The sequence below is a fragment of the Cnephaeus nilssonii genome, assembly GCF_951640355.1.
Source record: "Cnephaeus nilssonii genome assembly, chromosome: 11".
Classification (NCBI taxonomy): domain Eukaryota; kingdom Metazoa; phylum Chordata; class Mammalia; order Chiroptera; family Vespertilionidae; genus Cnephaeus; species Cnephaeus nilssonii.
Genome location: NC_137082.1, coordinates 19,738,150 through 19,763,487, shown reverse-complemented (window position 1 = coordinate 19,763,487; position 25,338 = coordinate 19,738,150). Strand labels below are relative to the sequence as shown.

Genomic DNA, 25,338 nt, shown 5'->3' with positions numbered 1-25,338 from the left:
ACCTCCTAGAATCTATTCAGAGGTCACCTCACATTAAGAAGTTTTGTGCTAAGGTAATGGACTTTTTTGAAAAAAAGAATAGCATTTGTTTTTATTTATAGTTTAGATGTGTTTATTAAAAATGCAATAGTTTCATCATTCATCATCACAGCTTAAATCTATACATATACTATTCTGTGTAGATGTGTAATTGACTGCATTAAAAATAACCTACATTTTGGCCCTAGCTGGTTTGGCTCAGTGGATAGAACGTTGGCCTGAGGACTGAAGGGTCCCAGGTTCGATTCCAGTCAAGGGCATATGCCTGGGTTGTGGTCAATCCTCAGTAGGGGTCATGTGGGAGGCAGTCAATCAGTGATTCTCTCATCATTGATGTTTCTATCTTGCTCTCCCTATCCCTCTCTGCAATCAATAAAAATAAAAAATAAAAATAAAAACCTACATTTTGGAATTTATGTGTATGTTTTTTTAGTTTTAATCTAGTTTAAATTTTCTTTTAAACTCTTTCAACTTTGTAAATGAGGATATTTTTCAAATTTATGAAAGTATTTTTTTTTTCATCTTAAAAGATAACCTAGCTTAAGAACTTTGGCTTGACTATTCAATTTGATATTGCATTTGAAAAAAAATGATCTAATAGGATATTGGCCTTAAAGACTTTCAAAGTCAGAATCTAAATATAAATTTAATTCTAGTTCTCTGCTATTAAAATAAAATATACTGAGTCTCAGAATTAGATAATAACTCTTACTTTTTTAAAACATTGTCACATGGTAATTTCTGGAATCAAGTAAAATGTGAAAGGAAATAATAATTAAAAAATAAAAAACCTCATAGACACAGACAACAGCATGGTGATTACCAGAGGGAAAGAGGGTGGGGGAAAGTAGAAGAGGGTAAGGAGGCAATAAAAGATGGTAAAAGGAGACTTGAGGTGGTGAACACACAATATTAATATACAGATGATGTATTATAGAATTGTACAACTAAAACCTGTATAATTTTATTAACCAATGTCATCCCAATAAATTCAATACAAATAAAAATTGAAAACTTTGAACCCAATGTGATGTAAGAATTTAGTATATACAAATACATTTTCCATGGTCATTAATAGAACTTACAAAGAAATCATAAGCCCTTTTAGTGACCATGGATACTGCATATATGTTCATTCTTTGTCATTATGAATACTAATTTTGTATACATGTACAGTGCAGCTTTAATCACCTCCTAAGTAAAAACGTCCCTCTGTCGTTTCAAACCTGCAAGCAAATGTAATGTAATGGGACACCTGATTTAAAACATCGAGGATCTAAATTTAGCTGAGGTTTATGAGACTATAAATTAATTTAAATAGCCTTTTTACTAGAGGAACCATAGTGGTAACAATCTTCCATAGCCACCTGGTTAGCAGTGGATTCTGTCATGAGCTTTTACTTGCTACCCTGCTTTGTTGCTGTACATACAGCATGTGTGTGTATGTGGAAACATTTTTAGAGAATAGACTCACATACGAGACAAAATGAATGTGGAGTCATGTTGATATGAATGAAATCCTTGGCATTACTTAAAGGTGTATATCTCTATACACATAGAATATACTCCAATGTCATATTTCTATGATGCATAGTCTTTCATATAATTTATTTCTGAAATTAGAATAGCTTCTTAGAATTGATAGTGTATTATAGTTCATTTGGTTGTATTTTTTTCTAATGCTACACACAAAAAATATTGCAAATAACAATCGATCGAGTCTTGGATTCAATAAATTACATTGTATAGATTAGAGCACATAAGGTCAGAAGGTGCCTTAGCAATGTTACAGCAACTCCTTAAAGGAATTGAAATTTAAGGGTCAATTCATGTGCTAAAGATTCAGATTTTGGTGACAAAACAGGTACAGTCTATTGATTAGCTTTTCAAATACTTTGACCTATCACATGTGAATCATTAGATCATAAATTTGTAAAATCAATGTAAATCACTTTTAAGACATTTCTTTTGTAATATTTATGTAAATATTCATGTAAATTAAAAAGCATAATGAATTATTGAGAGTAAATTGTAACTATGAGCAAAATGTATACAAGACCATATGTTGAATGATATATATTATTTTTATAAACAAATAAATCTAAAACACTTTCAAAACTAAAATTTAGCCTAATCCATATAGTACCTTTTTCAATTGTTCATTTTCAGTGTTAATGTGGGGGGAAAAAAGTATTCAAAGGCTATTTTTTAAACCACATGTTAGATTCAAAATTAAGAAGGCATATTTTAATGGCAGCTGGTTTAAAACAATTTGACATGAGTGCAGTAACAGTTTGGAAAATGTGTCTATGCTTAGATTTGCTTCCAAATTTGGACTTTGAAACTTTTTGTCAGTCTCAGAAATAAATAAGAAGCTGTGCAGATAATTAAACATTTGCCTTGGGGGATTTATCTGCAGTTAATTAAAACCATACACTTTGGGTGGATACTTGCTTCACTGGTTATTAAATTTGAATCATATGTTAACTACCCCGTTTTCTCACTTGTCCATCAAATGTTTCTTGTGGAAGGTTCAAGAAACAAATTTTCTCATAATATTCCAAGCTACGTTGTTTAAACATATCTCCTAGTTTGGAGAGGGATAGAGAAAAAGGGAAAAGAAAAAAAAAAGATGATTTACTTTAGATTCCACCTAAATCAGCTCTGTTAGGGCTGAGCAATATGAGCTCAGGAGAGACCCCATTTGTAGGTTTTAGAGGTGCCATTCTACCATCCCCAGATTTCTTCATGACCATGTGCATACAAGATTAACCCATGATTTTCTATCTATATCTTTGTATTACTACCCTTTTAGCTGCATGGAAAATATCCATTAGACTGTACCCTCTATGAGGGCAGAAATTTGGTATTTTGTTTACTGTAGACTCCCCGGTATCAAGAACAGTGTCTGGCATAGAACTGACCCTTAATAAAGATTTGTAGAATAAATGGAAGACCTATTTTCTATTTCCCTGCTGAACTACTCACATGTTCTTTATGGTGGTTTTTTAAGGAGCCTCCAGAGACTTCTCAAACATCTAACAGGGGACACTTTCTAGCTTTGCAAGAGTCCACAGTCATTGGAAACCTTTTAGCCATTGTCAAGTACATCATATGACCAAAAAAGAACTTATGCTGATCGCAGGTTTAAATGTGCTATACAAGGGTGAGGATGAAATCGCCCAGAATAGGAGGTTTACATCCCCCCTTTGCCATTGTTCTACTGGTTTTTTTTTCTCAGTTCCTGAGAAAGATGAATTTAATTACCACTGGATTTCAAATGTCTACGTTTGGCTTTCTTACTGACTCAAGACCCCCATATATGAACAACTACAGTAATGGAAGCATTAAAATTATATATTCTTTTAATTTCTCTATTTTGCCTTCTTTTCATATTCTTTTGCACAATTCTCCTAAAACTTTACTGATGTATAAAGCCTGCTTATATTTTCTTCTTTGTTGCTATATATATATATATATATAAACTCTACCATCTTTGCTTTGCAAACTTTGTAGAATAAATGAAAGACCTATTTTCATTTATTCAGATATATCATGTAATATTTTCAGAAAATTGTATTTATTGGTGAAAATATGTAAGTATTTTAATGGTATTTAAAAAATAATAAGTTCTATCCCCCAAATATAAATCTATCATATTAGTGCTGGAAAGTGCTCTCTTTTCTTTAATTTCATTAAAAATGCTGACTAGAGGTTTTATTTTTTTGTTGTGTCAGATTCTGCAAAAGATGACAATATTGCAAAAGACAGTGAAGTAACAGATCATTCAGTGTATGACCAAGATCATCCCAATGGTAAGTTACGAGGTCCTTTTTCAAGTTGTTGTTGTTGTTTCTGCTATAGAATATTACATTTTAGAAACTCGGATTTTAGTTTTTTGGAAAAAATGGAATCTGGTAGTATTTTATTAGAGCTGAATACCATGTGATTAGTAGTGGCCACATTTAGAAGCGGCATTTGCTCTCCGTAATCCTCATCACTCATTACATTTGTGCAAGTCTGCCTTTATTTATTTATTTTTACTTCCTGAACTCTACAGTCATTGAGTTTACAACTACTGATATTAGGATATAATATCAATGAGAATAAATGTGAGACATAGAGAAAATAGATCCAGGATATTAGAGCTACATATCCTTGGAATACCAGGAAGAGAGACAGACCAAAGAGAAATGAAAAATAACAAAAAAATTTTCCTAAAGCAAACCAGTTCCTCTATCCAAATCACAAAAGTACATATTATATTTATGGGAAAAGATAATGAAAACACAAAGGAGAACAGAAACCTACAAGGGCTCACGGAATTTATGGAGATCAATGATAAAGAAAAGCTTTTAAAGCAAATGGGAAAGTCAAAATCAGATTAAAAACTAATCACCAAAATCAGATTACCCTTAGCTTTCTTCTTCCACAACTCTAAACAGTAGAAGAAAATGGAGAAACATTTTCAGAGCTCTAAATAACACAGTTTCTATATTTAGTGAAATTATTATTCATGCATGAAGTCAAGAGTAATATTTTCTCAGTAATATAAAGATTAAGAAAATATACCACCCAAGTATTCATTCTGAATAAACTAACAGAGGACTGTGCAAAAACAATAAATATAGAAAGGAAGGAAAACTTCAAGCTTGAGAAAGGTACAGTTAAGAATGACTGTATGATAAGAGACTCATTATATGTATGAAAATGTTGCAGTAATTCTTTCAAATTAGTATCAAATATCTTATTCAAATGTTTGCTTTTACCTTTAAAAACTATAGTATAGGGTTTTTTATAATGGCAAAGTTGGACACTTTGCTCTTAGTAATAAAACTTTAAATAAATTAGACCATTACTTCATTATTCTCACTGAAGACAACAAGACAACCTAAAAAAATATGTGTATATATCTCAAGAGAGACAGAGACAGAGAAAGCAAGAGTCTGTTTAAAGGCATCAGAGAGGCTTAAGAGATAGAGTGTTGTCTGGCTGGCTTATAGGAGAAAATGGATATCCAGAGATGTAAGTTCAGAATTTGAAACTGTTTTTACCTTAAGGCATTTGCTAATTCTTCAAAAGCTATCTTGAGTCACATTGCTCAGAAGTATAAGGGGCTCTGATAAACGCCCTGTTTCTTGGGTTGAAACCCCAAAGATATATACCCTAGCAGGAAGAATGAACTAGCAGTAGATCAGCCTTCTGAAAGACTGCTGATCAGCTTTAAATCATCTCAATCCCTCAATTAAATTAAAACCAACCCAGATTGCTAGTTCCTCTGGGCACCTAAGAAAAGCAAATGTAAAATATTTACTAGATGAAAATGAGAGTGCTTATAAGTTTTAAATAATTTTCATAAGCAATTTTCTAAATATAATGTTCAGCACCACATATAAGAAATAGCTAGAATAAATGAGAAAACAAAGCAATATGAAAATCAAACAAACATTTAAGAGTGGAGTGGCAAACCACTAGGGCTGAAAATATTAGAGTTATAAACACAAATTATAAACCCCAAAAGCTATGTATAAAGAAATAAAGACAAGATTGAAAAATTTATCTGAGAACTGGAAATTCAAAACAGAAAAAAAGAGGAAAAGAAAAGAAATCTAAAAGTAGAAGATGCCACAACTGAAATGAAGAATTCAATGAATGGATTTGTGGTTTAATAACATATTAGACTCAGATGAACAAAAAATTGTGAACTTGAAGTTATGTCACAAACAGTATATCCAAAAATATATATCCAAAAGAAAACACAGAATGGCAAACACTACATAAAAGAAAAAAGACATGTAGGATAAAATGACAGTCTATCACAGAAAATTTGGCAGAAGCAATATTGAAAGAAATTCTGGTGAGATATTTTATAGTGATAAAGGTTATCAAGCCATGTGTTTCAAAAGTCCTTTGAACTCCAAGCAAAACAAATTCACAGCTAGGCCCATCATAGCATAACTATTGAAAATCAAAGATTAACAGAACATCCAAAAAGCAATCTTAAACAATTAGACAGCTGAGTTTTCAATAAATATGATGAAAATCCTACCTAATAATAGACAAATATGCAAATTGACCATACCTCTGACACACCCACAAGCCACGGCCACAAGCCATGCCCACCATCCAATCAGAGCGAGTATGCAAATTAACCCAACCAAGATGGGTACAGCCACAGAGAGCAAGGTTTCCTAGGTAACAGAGGAAGCCAAGCTTTCCATAGCCATTGCAGGCCTAAGCCTCCACTCAAGCTACAAAGTTTCAATTATAGAAGGTAAACAAATTCAAGCAAATGGCGGCAGAATGGAGCTTGAGAGAGCAGGCCAGGGTCGCCCCCGGCAACAGGGGAAGCAAAGCTTTCCGCACACCCTGGCCGGGCCCACCCGCTTAAGGCAACAAAGTTTCAATTATAACCCCAACACAAATGGCTACGGGCCTCGGAGGGAGCCCCAGGCTTGGCTCCGCTCCAGGCTACAAAGTTTAAGTTATAGAAGGAAAATAATTTCCAGATACCAGGGCCTCCACTTGGGTTGCCAGGGGGTGTGGCCGGCCTGCAAACCACCACAGGCCCCTTGCTGAGGCCTCTCCACACCCCAAGGAAACCCCACCCTGATCCGGGACACCCTTCAGGGCAAACCAGCTGGCCCCCACCCCTGTACCAGGCCTCTATCCTATCTAATAAAAGAGTAATATGCAGATTGATCATCACTGCAACACACAATATGGCTGCCCCCATGTGGTCAAAGATCCTGCCCCCATGTGGACACAAGATGGCCACCACAAGATGGCCAGCAGGGGAGGGCAGTTGAGAAGAACCAGGCCTGCAAGGGAGGGCAGTTGGAGGTGATCAACCCTGCAGGAGAGGGCAGTTAGGGGTGACTAGGCCAGCAGAGGAGGGAAGTTGGGGGCAAACAGGCTGGGAGCGGAGTGGTTAGGTGGTGATCAGGCTGGCAGGCAGAAGCGGTTAGGGGCAATCAGGAAGGCAGGCAGGCAAGCAGTTGGGAGCCAGCAGTCCTGGATCCCCAGCAGCCACCAGGGATCGGGCCTAAACGGGCAGTCGGACATCCCTCCAGGGGTTCCAGATTGGAGATGGTACAGGCCGGGCTGAGGGACAACCCTCCTCCGTGCACGAATTTCGTGCACCGGGCCTCTAGTAAAAAGATAATGCAAGAGAAAATTGCTAACCAAGAATTCTAAACCCAGACAAACTATATGTTTCAAGAATAAAAGGTTAATAAAGGATGTTTCAGACCAATAAAATAAAAGTTCATCACTGGAGAAATTCTGGTGTTCTTAAGGTAGGATGATACCAATTCCAGTTAGGAGGTCAAAGATGAAGGAAGGAATTAATAGCAAGGTCAATGGTAATTATTAAATAAGTCTAAATGAATATTGGTGGCACAAATCAATAATGATGATTATAATAATAGCAATGTATTATGGGAGTTGAGATATAAAGTATAATTGAAAGATGAAAATTTAAAAAGATATATCACAAATTAAAATACACTACAATAATGGCATGTATTGGGATGAGGTAAATTAATTGTGCTGTTTTTTCCAGGCACATCAGTGTTGTGGAGAATAAAAACACCAATTAACATTAAAATGTAATGTCTCTATTATAACCTAAGTCAGGAAATGAGGTGAGTCCTGTGATGTCCCAGATAAATGCTGGGAGAGACTTCCCAGACCAAAATGCAAAGAGGAGGAATTCAAGCAGAACCCGACAGACTCCTGAGTTGAGGAGATAGAGCTAAATTCCTGGAAGGCCAAGGTATCTAGTATTTTCAGGGCTGAGTACTGGAGAGAGTTCCACAGAGGGAACTTTTTAGAGATCTACAAAGGGAATCCCTCAAGTCTTTGGCTGAGTACTGATCAGTGCATGCATGATTGTAAATTACCAGTGCATGCATGAGAAGCTGGATAAAGAACACTAAAGGATTTGAGAGCATGATATCCGAAGTTTCTAGAGGGCTGGGAGAAATGCCTATTCCAGCCATACTGGAAAACTTAAAAATTCATGGAGGGCTTAGAAGGACTTTGCCTCAATAGTGGACCAAAACTAGCAATATATCAAGTGCTGCTCTTGTCCTACCTTGATTCAGCTTAAAAGCAAGATTTGAAAAGTTCAAACTGTTTCTGAATAACTTAACTGATCCCAGAATGAAGCTAAAAAATATTTATAGAAATGTAAATATATCTCATACCCATCAGAGTAATAGACAAAATTACTGGGCATAAAAAAGTAATGCAAGACAAATCTCCATGCATCTCTTCCATTTTGTACATTTTACAGAGGGTGATTGCCTTTGTTTGGCCAATCTTTTTCAGGATGGTTGTATAGTGAACAATCTTGGAAGACATCAAACTGTCTCCCTCGGGAGCAAACAACAGGTTTGCTTACAGCCTTGGAAGATAAGAATAGTGTACCTCTCCCAAGGAACAGACATGCTCACTGCCCATTACAAAATAGTCAAATTATCTAAGGTCAAGCGTCCTCTCCATAATACAACCCATGGAGTGTGCATGTTTCACTTGGTCACCCAAATGGGCATTGAGGCTCAGGAAACAAGTGCAAGTAGTCTGGCTACTGCTCTTGCTCTGAATAATAAGTCATTATTCATCTCTGGCCTGGGAGTCTTTCTTCTGTCAGCAGCCATGGAATTGTGACTAGCTACCTTATTAAGTGCAAGTGAGGTAAAATTTCAGACCCTTCCCAATTCTTGAAAAGAAGCAGAAAATTATGACCGATAGAAGAAATCAATTGATAGAAACCAATCCAAATGGCACAAATAGAGTAATAATATGAACGATCATGTTGCAAAAATATTATTGTACAGATATTCCACAACTTCGAAAAGATAAAATAAGGATTTTCCATGTTAACTAGAAACATGGCAGATATAAAAATATCCAAATGGAATTTCTAGAGATTAAAAACAGTGGCTGAAAGAGAAACCAAGATGGCGGCATAGGTAAACACCTAAACTGCTGCCTCACACAACAATTTCAAAACTACAACTAAAACACAAAATGGACATCATTCAGAACCACAGGAAGGCTGGCTGAGTGGAAATTCTACAAATAGAAGGAAAGAGAAAAGCACACTGAGACACAGAGGAGCTGCAGGAGGCAGAGGTGCTGAGACACGCACGCACAGAGAGGGCAGGCAACTGAGTACACAGCTGGCTTTCTCAAGCGGGAGGGAGACAAAAGCTCCCGACTGCACTGAACTCCAATTCCGGGCGAGACTCTGGGGACCCAGACTCATTCGGGAAGAAACTGGACTGTCTGGCAGCGGGCAGAACTCAAGGGCAGCTTTCTCTCAGAAGTGCTAGCAGTGATTACCATGGGACACTGAGACACAGGGGCCTATTAGGGCAGGGATGACGGGAAACCAATGCTATCTGCTCTGTCCTGAAACTCTGCCCCATCCAAGCTGAGCAGAGGCTTTTGCAAGTCTTGTCTCATAAGGGTGTCTCCAGCACAGAAGTTCTCCCAGCATAGACACAGCTGATCCTCACAGCCAATTGGCCTGGAGGTCAAGTCCTCCCAGTGATACCAACAACAAGGCTTAACTACAACAAGACTGTGCACACAGCCCACAAAGGGGTGCACCAAAAGTGTCCACCTCAGGTAACTGGGGGAGGCTGAGCCACTGGCCCTATAGGACACATAGCACACAAAGCCACTCTGTCAACTCAGGGAAGCAGCCAAAATGCAGAGACAAAGAAACAGATCACAAATGAAAGAAATGGAGGAAAGCAAATGACTGGATATGGAGTTCAAAACCACGGTTATAAGGTTTTTCAAGAATTTTCTAGAAAAGGCCGATAAATTTAGCAAGACCCTTGAGGATATGAAAAAGGACCAACTAGGAATTAAGCATACACTGCCTGAAATAAAAAATATTATACAGAGATCTAACAGCAGACTAGAGGACCACAAGAATCAAGTCAAAGATTTGAAATACAAAGAAGCAGAAAACACTCAACCAGAAAAGCAAAAAGAATCCAAAAATATGAAGAAAGTGTAAGGAGCCTCTGGGACAACCTCAAAGGTACCAACATCAGAATTACGGGGGTGCCAGAAGAAGAGAGAGAGCAAGATACTGAAAACCTATTTGAAGAAATAATGACCGAAAACTTCCCCCACCTGGTGAAAGAAATAGACTTACAAGTCCAGGAAGCACAGAGAACCCCAAACAAAAGGAATCCAAAGAGGACCACACCAAGACACATCATAATTAAAATGCCAAGAGCAAAAGACAGAGAATATTAAAAGCAGCAAGAGAAAAACAGTTACCTACAGGGGAGCACCCATATGATTGTCAGCTGATTTCTCAACAAACTATTCAGGCCAGATGGGAGTGGCAAGAAATATTCAAAGTGATGAATAGCAAGAACCTACAACCAAGATTACTCTACCCAGCAAAGCTATCATTCAGAATTGAAGGTCAGATAAAGAGCTTCACAGATAAGAAAAAGCTAAAGGAGTTCATCACAACCAAACCAGTATTATATGAAATGCTGAAATGTATTCTTTAAGAAGAGGAAGAAGCAGCAAAAGGTAAAGATAAAAATTATGAACAACAAATACATATCTATCAACAAGTGAATCTAAAAATCAAGTAAATAAAAAAATCTGATGACAGAATAAACTGGTGAATATAATAGAATCAGGGGCATAGAAAGGGAGTGGACTGACAATTCTCAGGGGGAAAGGGGTGTGGGGGGTGGGGGAAGAGACTGGACAAAAATTGTACACCTATGGATGAGGGAAGTGGGGGAAGTAAGGGTAGAGGGTGGGGTGGGAACTGGGTGGAGGTTAGCTATGGGGGAAAAATGGAACAATTATAATAATCTGAACAATAAAGATTTCTTAAATAAAAAAAATAAAAAAACAGTGTTTGAGATGAAAATCATACTTGATAGGAATCATGGCAGATTAGATACTGCAAAAGAAAAGATTAGTGAATTTTAAGCTACAGCAATAGAAACTATTCAAATTAAAACAGAGAATAGCCCAGCCAGTGTGGCTCCTTAGTTGAGAATCGACCTATGAACTAGGAGGTCATGGTTTGATTCCAGTCAAGGCACATGCCTGGGTTGTGGGCTCCATCCCCAAGTGGGGGGCATGCAGGAGGCAGTCTATCAATGATTCTCTCTCATCATTGATGTTTCTATATCTCTCTTCCTCTCCCTTCCTCTCTTAAATCAATAAAAATATATATTTTAAAAAAAAAACACAGAATAAGAGTCTGAGGAAAAAGAGAAGGCCCTCGATGAGCTATGGAACAACTCCAAGGATAATTCCAATTCCAATATATATGCATTAAAACCTCTGAAGACAGATCTGAGAGGGAAAGACAGAAAAAAATATCTGAGTAAATTATGAATGATATTTTCAAAGATTTCATTAAAACTATGAACCATATATCCAAGAATTTCTATGACCCAACACACAAAAATCATAAAGAAAATTATACCTAAGTACATCATACCCAACTTGCTCAACATCAGTGATAAAGAGAAATATCTCAAAAGCAATATCATAAGGAAAAGGCAGGTTACATAAAGAGGAACAAACACAAGGATGAAGCAGAAGTCTCATCAGAACCTATAAACTACAATTACAGGAAGAAACAAAGATGAATCTCAAAAATATTAAACTGAAGAAGGCATAAAAGGTTATATTCTGTACAATTCCTTTATGTCAACATTTAAAAGTAGGAAAAATAACTATGATAGAAAGCTGTGCTTACATGATAAAAAAACAAAGAAAATCTAGGTAGTTATTACTATGACAGTTGTTATTGGTTAACTGGTGATGAGAAAAAGGTACTGATTAGACTGTGAGCTGGAATTCTTTCTGCGGTGAATAGTTATCTTAAGGATATTTTCTACTTGCTTTTGGTTAATTGAGCTCTGTATTTTTTTGCATGTACTTTTCTGTATGTTGCATTTTTATAAAATAATTAACCTTTTGCACTCGGATGTCGAGTGTGACTCGACACGGTTAGCATTAGAATAAAGGAATCGAGAAAAAAGCAAGCGAGTGCAAAGGGTTAAAATAGGAAAGAAGAAATAGAGGTAATGAAGGAAATTAGGGAGAAAAAAAAGAAAGGAAATATCAACAGCAGAGTTTATAAAACAAAGATTATGGTGAGGATTGGGGTTACTGCATACAAGGCTGTCTTCCATAAAAGCAATTAAAAACTAAAAATCATACTATGCTACAGGTTTTGACAATGTTAGGTTTAAGAATAATTTGAAATTTTTTGTGATACAAATAGAATTAAATAACAATAGAATTAAAGGAAGATATCTTACTTTCTGAATTTTCCAGAAAAGATCATACCAAACATGAGAGTATAGTCAGTAATGCAAACGATAATTTTAAAAAGTAGTCTAACACAGGACAATATATCAAATAAGATGGCAGAAATACATGTAAATAGTTATGATAGTAAATGTAATTAAGTTACTTTATTAAGTGTTAAAAACCAGTCAGATTGAATTAATTTCAGTAAAATACCATATTTTCCGGCGTATAAGACGACTGGGCGTATAGAAGATTTTCCTGGGTTAAAAACTCGTCTTATATGCCAGAAAATACGGTACTAAGAGATTAAAAATACAAAGTTAGAAAAAGCTGTAGTTGGGAAAGGAACATCAAAAGAAAACACAAAAGACTGCTTTAGAATATATCCAGTTAGGTTTCTAGCAAAATGTCTCAAGTGAGAAAGTTTTTCATTTTATATCAATAACTAGAGGCCCAGTGCATGAAATTTATGCATTGGTACTGTCCCTAGGGCTGGCGGGCCATCAAAGTGCAAGCATCTGGCATGGAAGGGCAGGTCCCAGCTGACCTCTAGGCCTTGGGAAGCACCTGGGCCCTCACACGCCCCCAAACCCCTCTGCCTGAGTCATAGTGCCCAAGTCCCCACGCGAAGATGCAGTGAGCGCAGCCAGACACCATGGGCCGGGGAGCAGTGTGGGCCTCTGGGCCACACACCAGTGCTGCACAGAAGCCAGGCAGGCAGCATGATTTCTCCCAGCCAGCCTCGCAGACCAGCTCCTGCGCTAACCCACAGGGAGCCTGACCGGCTCCTGTGGTCCCAGAGGCTGCGCAGGTGCAGGGCAGGTGTCCCTGAGGAGGGTAGCAGGGGGAGTGAGAGCAAGCTTGGCGAATACCCCACATTCTCACCACATCTCCGTCCCCATCACCCCTGCCCCCAGGTAGCTGGGGAGAGGTTGTAGTGCATGGCCTACACCCACCATGTTCCACGTTGCCCCCTGATGGTCAGCACACATCATAGCAAGGAGTCAAACTCCTGGTCAAATGACTGCCCGAGGGGACAATTTGCACATTAGGCTTTTATCATATAGGATATTTAAACCCCTGATTAAATATAACAATAATGGGTTTTTATGTGTCAGATGATATGAAAAGATACAATATGAATAAAATCCCATTGGAAATGCAATGGAGCATTCCCATATATATTTTCAATCAATGACAGAATAAATAGACTAAATAATGACATGGAATCTTTGAAAAATGTGATTAACAGTGCAGTACTACTGTTGGAATAGACAGGCTGATCAATGAAACAGGAAAAAGAGTTTAGAAATAGACCCAAGGAGATATGGGATTTTAGTACATATTTTGGCTGACAGTTCAAAGACAGATGACTCACTGAATGGTATTAAGACAACTATTTGACATTTGGAAAAATAAGCTGACTCCCAATCTCATTCCTTATACCAGTTTAAATTCAAGAAGGATCAAGGATTAAATATAAAAATGAAACTATAATCAGAACCAAATCTGGGTGAACTGCGAAGAGCCAATGGCTGCCTAGGAGGTGGAGCTTTTGATGCTGACTGGCATAGAAACTGACCAATCAGAACGTAATCTGGGTGAACTGTGAAGGCAGAACCTAAAATGGGGCCTGAGAAGGGGTTTTAAGGGCAACAGCTGTTTGGTGTAAGGTGTAAAAAAGCAGTTCAATTTTTTAATGACCGGTTTGGCAGTATAGTGCATATGGCTGGCTATCAGTCCAGATATAGGGATTATGTATTTGTCTGCCAAGAGCATCTCCTCCTGATGAAAAAGGCTTTTACCCACCCATTTAAGCAGTTCTATCCTATATAATCTATCTATACTACTTTCTGAATTTTCCAGAAAAGATCATACCAAACATGAGAGTATAGTCAGTATAACACACACACACACACACACACACACACACACACACACACACACACACACCAGTGCACGAATTTCATGCATCGGGCCTCTAGTTATAATTATGAAGACATGACCTATCTCTTCATTACTTAAAGAAATGCAGATAAAACATGATTTTATCTTTTCTTTTTGAATATAGTATATTTCAGTAGGATTGAAAATGCATAGCATTAGTCTGAATAGGGTGTCCAAACACACACACCATTAGTGGGAGACTAATGGGCATAATCTCCTCATCAGTAATTTTGACAAAACCTAATAAACGGTGAAATGTTCATATTTCGATCCAAAAATTATGCTTTGGGAATTTATTTTAAATTAACACCCACCAAAATTATAGAGATATTTATTCACAAAAATGTTCATTGCAATAATTTAATGACACAAAGGAAACATCCAAATGTTTGTCCATAAAATGGAATAAGATACATCTTTTAAAAACAAGATTTCTGAAGAAATTATCATGACAGTATAAAGATGCTTATAAAATATGAGTTAAAATAGCAAAAATCAAAGCATTTATATATTTCTGTATATGCATATATGTACACATAACAGGTACACATTTACATACATATATATAGTTATGTACATACCTGTGTGCACACACAAGAGTGATAGCAGTTTACAATATTAACAGTGTCAACCCCTTAGTTGTAAATATCTGTACTATCAATACTTGCATGCATTTTCAGTGTTTCTATAAAGAAATTGCCTTTCTTCTGTAACTACAAAAAAAGAAACAATTTTAGAAATAATTTTGGAAAATATTTGCCCTAGGAAAAAACTAAGGATGGCTAAAAGATAATCAAATTCACTCTAATCAAAATTTTGCTCTTATCTGGGGTACTTTAGACATGGAAAGGTACAATTGTTTTTATTCTCACCCGAGGATATGGTTATTGATTTGAGAGAGAGAGAGAGAGAGAGAGAGAGAGAGAGAGAGAGAGAGAGAGAGAGAGAGAACAATGATGTGATTAAAAAAATTGATTGGTTGCCTCCCACAAATTGAACCCTCAACCTAGGTATGTGCCCTGACCAAGAATGGAAACCACAACCTAATGGAAGATGCTCTAACCAACGGAGCTACCCTGCCAGGGCAACAAAAAATACTATTTTGAAGAACAGCAGAAATAACATTTTAAGTTTAACAAAAGAACACAATTTCTATTATCCTTAAGACAAACATCAAAGAAACAAAGTCTTTGTCCTTAGGAAGACATAAGCATCTAATAATCTACAAACAATAAAACCACATTGTTGTTGCTATTGTTTAAAAACAGTCCATTTGCAAAGTGAGTTTAGGTTTATCCTCTAGAAATGTTTAATTCCAGACTGATGTTCCCAGACAAATTTTTATGCAAATTAATTAAAACATTAGCTTGAGCCAAACTTAATTACCAGGGCTCCATGAAGCAAACATGTGATCTATTTATAAGGAAAATGGAATGGATTTTTGGATTATCTTTTCTAATGGTACCTCCCATTAGTATGGATGACTGAGCTCACTGTATAAAAAATATAAATATAAACTGCAGGATCCTTTAAGTTTTTTTTGTTTCTCAGCCATGAGGGATTAGGTCAAAAGACAGGGGGTAGAATTCAACTAGACTGAAGGTGAAGAGGTAAACATAAAGCTTGCCCCATGTGCACTAGAGAGAAAGGCAGATGGGCTGGAGTCATCATTAACAGGCAGCAGGCCTGGGTACCAGGCAAAGAACCACACATACCTCTGTGTGATATGCCAAACCCTGCCTTGGTTCAGGAATAAGCAGTTATGATTATTCTTAGATTTCAAATCTATACACTTTATTTCTTCTATTTTTTTTTTTTACTAACTTTCAGAAAAATTAGAAAGGAGAAAATATTTCAATTTTAAGCAAAGATTGCTAAAATAGGTAAGCATAATAATGGGACAAGAGAAAAAGGCAGAGGAGAGAGATACTACACAAAAGTCTTGCAATGGCCTCTCATCCACAGAGTTAAGTGACAGACCTTGCTAGTCACAGAGAAAAGCCCTAGTTAGTATTCATCAACAGCCATAGGCTGCCTCCTGGGGTAGCCCCACCATATCAGCAGTGCCCCTGGCTCTGATCTCCCTATTCCTGATAGCATTCCTCTAAAAATATCCAAGTGGAGCAATGGGACTGGATATGCACAAGAATACAGAGTGGCTTGCTTCTCCTCTCTCTCTCTCTTCATTGTTCAGATCACAAATAATGAGTTCAGGTCACAGCAATGACTTTGAGAGTTCCCAATATTCACAGCGAGAGAGAAGGAGGCTCACTCAATAAACAGTGAAGATTCCCTCTCAATATCATCTTCCCAATAAATAAATGTCAATGTGACTAGCATCTTTAGCAGGAGACATATCCTCATATAAAGCCAAATAGAGAATATAAGATATTATCTAGTTTATTTGGCCTTAAAAACAATAATGAAAGTAAAGCCCAAAGAACATCCAGTTCTCCTCTCATGGTTCTTTGCCATCAATATAGTATATTGAGCATGAAGAGCTTAGTAGCCTAAGGCACTTAATTGCTAGAGGGTGTGATGGGAAGTAAGGTACAGTCCCTGGTTACTATTTACAGATATTGATGGGTACTATAATAAAGGGAAAATTAAATATTTATTGATCACTCCTTATCAGTAGGTGTTGGGAAGGAAAATACGAATAAAACACAACCTCTGTCTTCACAATGTTTATAACCTGGTAAAAGTGACTAAAGCAGACATAGCTATTATTACAGTGTACTAAGGAGAATAATAAATAGATGAATGAGCAAAGGAACTCAATAACCAAAGATGTGATCACTTTCTATGGGGCCGTGGTCGGCAAACTGTGGCTCGTGAGCCACATGCGGCTCTTTGGCCCCTTGAGTGTGGCTCTTCCACAAAATACCACGGCCTGAGCGAGTCTATTTTGAAGAAGTGGCATTAGAAGAAGTTTAAGTTTAAAAAATTTGGCTCTCAAAAGAAATTTCAATCGTTACACTGTTGATATTTGGCTCTGTTGACTAATGAGTTTGCCGACCACTGGTCTGGGGAAAGATGTTTCCTGGTTCCTCCATATTAAAGGATTTTGTGATTAGTATCATGACAGTAAAGAATAAAAAGCACAAGTGGAATTCTCATACATTTCAGGAGGAAGTGCAAATGGGGCAAACTCTGTGGAACATTGTTTTTTAGGACCTAGTAAAGCTAAACATGGATGTTGCCTATTCCTTAGTAGTTTCACAGGTGAATTCATACCTAAGACAGATGAGTACATATGAGCACTTATGTCCACCAAAAAAAATGTGCAAGAATTTTTAGCAGTATTATTCATAATAGCCCCATCTTGAAAATAATTTGACATTTTAACATCAATGTTGAATAATCAGACAGTGGAATGGTCTACTTCAATGAAAAATAGTGAATTTATGAGTGCATGCAGCAACTCGGATTAACCTCAGAGAAAACGTGTAAAAAAGTAAGATACAATACAGCACATACATTATGTTCTGTTTGTATTAAATTCAAAAACAGAAGAATTACCTATGGGGGCAGGGAGGGTATCTGTAGGCACCAACAGAGAGAGAAGAGCAGTAGGTGCTAGAAATGTTCTTGATCTGGGTGGTGATTGACAGGGATATACACAGTTGTATATTTAAAAACCTGTCCTCTTAAGGCTTGAGTGTTTTACTATATGCAAGCTATACTTCAATTTTAAAAATTAAAAGGCAAAAGCACACACAAAAAAAAGAAAAAGGGATTAGTAGTCAGATAAACCTAGTTAAGAATTTTGAAAGCAGAATAGGGTTCATAATACTTACTTTACAGGCCTGATATGATTAGAGAAAATGTGAATAAAATGGGTAGACAATGTATGGCATTTGTATGGAATCAATAATTTGCAAATGTATTTTCTAGGCTAGTGCTTCGCAAGATTTAGTGTGCAAATGGAACACCTAGAAATGTTAAAATGCACACTCTGATTCTGCAGGTCTGACATGAGGCCTGAAATCCTATCGTTTTGAAAAGCTCTCAGGAAATTCTAATATTTCTTGCCCATGCACCACACTTTGAGTAGTGATAGGGAGAAATAGCCTCAGCATAAAATATGTTATTATTAGGCAAAATGGAAAGATTTCCATTTTCTATCTTAATGAGCACTTAAATGTTTTAATCTCTACTGGGAAGGGGAGCGGGAGAAGCCAGGGTGTGTAGAAGAAAACCATTACTACTTAGTAGATAATCAGCCTCAGAGTAACTAAGAGTTGGCTGAATTCCCTCCTGACCTTGGCTATATTTAGTAGGTGCCATTAGAGAAGAGTGGAGCTGTTAGGTGACCCAATCTGTGTGTACTCATGTTACTCAAGTTTCTCATGCTCTATTGATGGAAGAATGAACATGCAAGTAGTGTTTTAATTTTCCAGGAATCCTCAATACAGGAACTATCTATACCTTAAAGGAAACTTAAATGCAATTAACTCGTGCAGCCCAGAAATCATTTAAAATTTCAAAACTTCCAGGTTGTGTCCATTGCTGTTAGTACATTCATAAGGCAAATACTAATTACACCAGTCAGCTCAAAGAAGAGTTTTTGTCTAAATTATCTGGATACTTTTTATAAAATAATTGCGATAAATTTGATTTGCAAAATGACATCTTTACCCTCCACTTTCTTCAAAACTGTTTTCTACCTATCTACGTACTAGTATGATCAAAGCATGGTTTCTGAAATTTTTGCTTTTTCAAACCAGGGATAAAGCTATGGTCATGCATATCACATTTCTTTTTTTTTTAATCACTCTTTTTAACAGGACAAGAGAATGATTCAGTGAAAAATGAGATAAAAATTGAGGAAGAGTCACAGAGCTCATACATGGAAACAGAAGGTACTGAAACCAGGACATATTGTTACGTGAGAATGAGATGAAACTATGAAGCATGACTCTTATACAGACTTGTGTGCGAGCGGTGTGCATGTGTGTTTTTAGGCAGTGATTTACAGAGAATGACAAGAGTGTTCTGTTTTGTATGCCTATTAAAAATTGGAGGGCTCGGGGAGAATTGTATTAAACTTTCTGTGCTTTAGTAACTGTGCTTTGTCAATGATTTCAACTAAAACATCCTTGAGTATCATTCCTTCTCATTCTATTTAGAGCTTTCATCAAACCAAGAAGATACCACGATTGTGGACCAACCAGAAGTGGTCCCACTAACAGATGCCCAAGAAGAAAAAGAAGGTGAAAAAGGTAGGACTGCTCTTACATTAAACCATCAAAATAGAGAGTTCCTTTGGATTCCTGCCCAGAATTCACCATCAGAGTTATCCTTATGCAATTGCAGTCTGTTAAGGGCCGGGGCAGGGGGGTGGGGGTGAACATTGCTTTAATCCTAAACCTACTTTTGTGAGTAGAATATTATCAAGTAGCAAGAGAAGATACTTATAACAGTTTTTTGTCCTTTTAAATAGTAAAAAAAAAAATTTAATTTAGATTCCACTTACTTTAAAGATTATGTTATTGAGAAAGCCTATAAGATATCAAAATTATTAACTAGATAGATGAGTCCTAGAAAATTTAAATGGTTATAAAACAAATGTCACCTTTAGTATTGACTTTATTCTGTCATCCTTTATATAGTAGTGATTAAAGAAACAATTTATGTAAAATATGTACATTACATGAACCTTCTAAATTGCAAGCTTTGTCTGGTAATATTAGGATGCCATAATATAGAATACTGTTAAAAATAACAGCATTATTATAATTTTTGAAGACATAAGAGGAATGAACACTGTAAATTTTAAAACAGTATTTGGGGCAAGAAGTCAATATATTGGAGTAAAGATAGAAATCTTTTTTAAGAATCTATTTTAAAAAACCATTATCAAAGAAATTCAATATTTACTGAAGAACTTGAAGAATTCCATTTTCATATACAATGCAATCTCTTAAAAGAAACTAAAATATGAAATATGAAGTGAAATGATTTCTCTGGAACACTATATCATAAATCATGCTGCTCTTAAATAAATATGTGTTTGCAAAGCGGTTGTAAAGTAATAACTTGATAGGCCTTGTTTATAGAACACAGTGATCAATTTTGTTTCCAAATTAAAATGCAGACATGATCTCAATTGTAAAATCAGGTCAATAGTAGCTACAGCTTCCAAATTATGAACTCTTCTTGACAGGAGCATTGATACAGTTTAATTAGTAAGCCATGTTAGTGATTATGACACCTCTTTTTTTTAAATTTTCAATATAGAGCCCAATATTCTTCCATGTCTCTGCATCTAATAGCCTTTCTCTATTGCAAATTCTAGTTCAGGCTCATGACACCATGTTACTGGCAAGTCAAGTAAATGAGATATTTGGAGTATTTTATGTATGACAATGATAACAGACATTTGATACAACCCTTACTTTAGCCCCAGTTACCTGGCATTGATCCCTTCAATTGTGCTCTTAAAATATAAAATGCCCAGTGGTGCTTGCCTGAATAGTTTCTCTATAGCAGAAATTATTTATTTTGTAAGTGTCTGTTAAGACATGCCAATGAGAAACATTAAATGGATATACATATCCTTTTTAGTAGCTTGTCCTACAGGAAAAAAACTCATGTTCAGCACACATGGACATGTCACCCTCCTCACAGTGACTTTTCTAGCATTGAGTACCTGTAATTACTGAGGAGTTGGTTAACTACCCACTGTTTACCCCTCCCTTGTGAGACTACCAATCTCTTCTGCAAACAGGGCAATGACATGTGAGAAAGAAATGAGGTCAACTTCTGCTACTGGACTGTCAAAACGCTGAAGTTTAATGTGTTTTGTTAAGACCTGACTTTTATCTGTAGGAGAGTAATAATGCCTGTGGTCATGAATTAACTACATTGTCCCTTCCCTTCTTTACCACAGATACTTAGTTAGATTCACCTTGCCTTGAATATTTCTGTTTAAGTTTGAAATAACTTAACATGCATTACCTTTATTGTTTTATTAGAGGCCCAGTGCATGAAATTTGTGCATGGGGGGGGGGTTCCCTCAGCCCAGCCTGCACCCTCTCCAATATGGGACCCCCTGCAGGGATCGGGCCTAAACTGGCAGTCAGACATCCCTCTCACAATCCAGGACTGCTGACTCATAACCACTCACCTGCCTGACTGCCTGATTGCCCCTAACCACTCTGCCTGCAAGTCTGATAGCCCCCTAACCACTCCTCTGCTGGCCTGATTGACACCTAACTGCACCCCTGCCAGCATGATCGTCCCCAACTGCCTTCCCCTGAGGGGCTGAGGGGACTGGGGGACTGAGGCCAGATGAGGCTGAATGCTGTGGGGACTGGATGAGGTGGGGCTGAGGGGACTGTGGGACTGAGGCTGAATGAGGCAGGCTTAGAGAACTAGGGGACTCCGGCTGGATGAGGCAGGGCTGAGGGGACTGGGGGACTGAGGCTGGATGAGGCGGGGCTGAGTGGACTGGGGGACTGAGGCTAGATGAGGCGGGGCTGAGTGGACTGGGGGACTGAGGCTGGAAGAGGTGGGGCTGAGGGGATTGGGTTCTGCCATCTTGTGGCTGTGGGTGCCACCATCTTGTGAGGGCGTGACAGTCAATTAGCATATTCCCTCTTTATTGGCTGTGGGTGCTGCCATCTTGTGAGGGCACAATGGCCATTTAGCATATTCCCTCTTCATTAGATAGGATTATTTGCTTTAAAGCAAAGCTAAAAGCTATTCTGTTACATGTAAGAAAAGTGACCAAAGGAAAATGGAGCAACGTAGATTCAGGGTGCTCTGCTCCTAATTAGCAAGCTGGGTGAACCTGGACAAGTTCTTTAATCTTTCAATGCCTCAGTTTTCTTATCTGTAGCATGGTGATGACAAAAGTCACATCAGTTGTGGTGAAAGTTTGAGTTAACACATGAAAAGCTTCCTGTACCTGGGGCATAGGAAGCATGCCATTAAGTGTTTAGTATTTATCATAATTTGATAAATTGGTGACAAAGTCAAGAGAATCCACATATGAAGTTCCACAAATACATTCATTGTCCTTCCTAACTATTTGCATCTATATAAACTTTATGTATGCTACATTATCCTTCAACAAAAATTGTTCTGCACATTCCATTTTTAGCACCATCACCTGCAGGGCGTTTCAATAGGCATTTTTTTCTATAAAGGTAAAATAATTAATAAAAGGTGAGATGAAAGGCATCTCTCTTATTCATAAAGTACTTTTTCTTTGTCAAGATCTCAATCTTCTGTTTGAGAAATGCTGAATCAACCATAATTTTATTTTATTTTTTTAATTGAGAATTGACAGACAACATTATAATAGTTTTGTTACGGGTGGGGAGAAGTCCTTGTCCCCACCTTTGTTCATGGGAGTGGAATTCTTACAACATCCCAAGAAAAAGAATTTTCTGACACACACACAGGAGAGTCAGTAATGTTTGCATGGAATTAAATCCCTGAGTTTCCAAGGTCCCCTCTCTCTCAGTCCCACCATAAAAGATATGTAACTGTGGCTTTGATAGTGCTAGAATTAGAGCCAGTGTCCAGAGTTTCTGTTCCATGCTGGAACAGTCCAGTGTACCAACAGGCTGGCTTAGTTTGTGTTTCCTGTTGTAGTCCATCAGTTCATTTCATGTGGGGTCTGCATGGCCATGAATAAAAGGAAGCAGGAATGAGTGAGTCTCATGAGCCCAGAGCCAGGAGAGCAACAAGAGAGAGTGAACTGCTTTGTTTAGGGGATTATGTATTCCCAAATTTTCATGGGCTTGAAGTAGCCATAGCCATTCTGGCCAATTCATGGTTCGCCAGGCTAGATTGACAAGCAAATGCCTTCCTTATGTCACCCCAGCTTTGCTGAGCGTGTGTCTATCTCCCCTTTGTTGGATCCCTTCTCTCAGTAGTCTGCATAGAATGGGTTAGTGGTTCCCTGGGGAGTGCAAAATTGCAGGTTCCTGCCCAAATGACATGACTATAATGTCTGACCTTCCATTTGTTCCTTTTCTATTATTAATAACTAGCTAATTACAAAGGTATCAGTCCCCCTTTAGAGAGAACTAATCTCTTTGTAATCCTACAAAGGGCAAATAGACAAAGGACTCGATATCTTCTTCTAAATGCTTCTTGGTGTCAAGGGGCATAGATCTGCCTATCCCAAGGCTTAGAGTTTCCCCCCTATCTGACAGAGGAAGAGGAAGCAAAAAGGAATGAGTCTTCATGTAGGGAAGAGGGATTTTTCACAGTTCAGGTCAGTCTAGTGTCCCTGGGAGGTGGCAAGGCGATGTCCAGAGTCTAGCTTGTTGGAAAAACCGGCATCCTTGTTTTATTCTAGAAGTGAAAAACTTGACAATAAAGTTAAAAGGCATAATTCAAATATAAGGGGACTTATAGTAACTAAAGGTCTGGTGAGAGGTATAAACCCATGTAATAAAGGAAAATATGAGTAATTTTACAATATTCTAGATTAGGTTGGAGGAGTGGCTTCCCTGGAGGCAGGTGGGTTGAACCTTTCTGAAGCTCTTCTGCCCATCATACTTAACTTAAATAAGCTAAAGCAAATGTTATAAAATTTCCCCCATGAGAAACTCTGGGCCTCTTCTGTCTGAACCATTTGGGCATAAAAGGAAAAGCAATTTCAAGCAATGCCAATAGACTGTCCATACTTCATTGACTCAACCATAAGTCCAAACAGTTGAGTCTAATTTCAGGAGACAGTGATGCAGATGGCTCCTAAAGTCAGATTTATATTGTGTGAACAAGCAATCAGGCAAATAAGGACATGCGTTCTATGAAAATAGAAGACTACAAAACACAAAGGTTAATGAAAACAGCAAATCATAAACCAGTTGAGAAGACTTCCAGATGTAAGGCCTTTGCTGGAATGAAATCAAGCAGTGTCAACCTGATAGATTTTCTGCAGTTAGAACATCTCTGGTGATGTCATCAGGTGATGAGGTCTGTATGGCATACATAAACAAAACCTTGAAAACAGTTAGTAACTGCACTGGAGTCCAATATTCTCAATTGGGTATTCTGATTTCCCTTTGAAATACAGTTTTACTCCCTAAGATTACCCTCATTTTCATTAAAGAAACTGCATTAAGTCCAGTTTTAATTTGGCCTGATTATTTGCCTAAACACAACAGGAATAGTAACTGATCAAATAGATCACACAGGCTTTTTCAAATTTGCTTTGCTGGAATTTTCACAAGGAATCTTTAGATTGAGCTATAGCAGACCCTAAGGGTGAAGAAGTCCAGCCACAGTTTCCATCAGGCTTTGCCTGTAATAACTGTAGGTTTGGATCAATATGTCAAGTCCTTGGGGTCCTCAAAGATGTCTTGAGGTTCCTTCCTTGCCATCTTTCAGGAAAGCAACTTTCATTCCTTACCTGGAAAGACTGCATGAACCACATGACGAAGCAAAGTATCAGGCCATTTCTCCAGTGGGCTTTGAAAGTCAATATTAGTTCCATAAGGCTTTCTGGTGACATCCGGAGTCTAGGCATGAGTCTCTTAGACATGGCATTCTGGTCAAAGTCTTGGTTAATAAGAACACAGGTGAAGGCTGGTCTTGTTGAATTTATGCAAAGAAACATATTGCCATGATCTGCTTATTAATAATTGTTAAATTCTGGAGGGATAAGTAGGGAGAAAAAGCAAAAAGTAAGCAATTATCATGTAATTATCATGTCCAAGATTGGCAAACGCATTCTATAAATTTTAGAAACATAGGTTCATTTACTGCCAAACACACTAATATTTTAAAAGACAAACTTCCACGGATAAAAGTACCATTTAGAAAAATTCACTGGTTTAACAAGTCAATGAGTTAAATTGATTGACTTAGATAGCTTTGGTTCACATAAGATCTATTTCTCAGATTCTGCATTCCAATAGATAGCTCATATAACAATCCTTTTGAAGACCACGTATTAGCACTTTAGAGGCAGACAGTCTTTTTCTTGAAAAACCCAGAATAAAATTCCTTGCCAGAGTAGGCATTTTCAAGGTACTGTGAATGGAGATTGTACTACTA

General features: G+C 37.4%; 1 protein-coding gene across 5 annotated transcripts in view; it reads left to right on the top strand.

Moving 5' to 3' along the window:
• The window catches only part of MACROD2 (mono-ADP ribosylhydrolase 2), a gene marked incomplete at its 3' end in the record, with an annotated part of 1,993,251 nt that overhangs the window by 1,901,444 nt on the left and 66,469 nt on the right, over positions 1–25,338 (top strand). For all 5 annotated transcript variants that reach the window (XM_079784766.1, XM_079784764.1, XM_079784768.1 and 2 more), the window contains 3 exons: positions 3,777–3,854; positions 19,104–19,178; positions 19,446–19,538. In XM_079784766.1, coding sequence (XP_079640892.1) covers positions 3,777–3,854; positions 19,104–19,178; positions 19,446–19,538 — 246 coding nt within the window. The remainder of the gene's footprint in view (positions 1–3,776; positions 3,855–19,103; positions 19,179–19,445; positions 19,539–25,338) is intronic.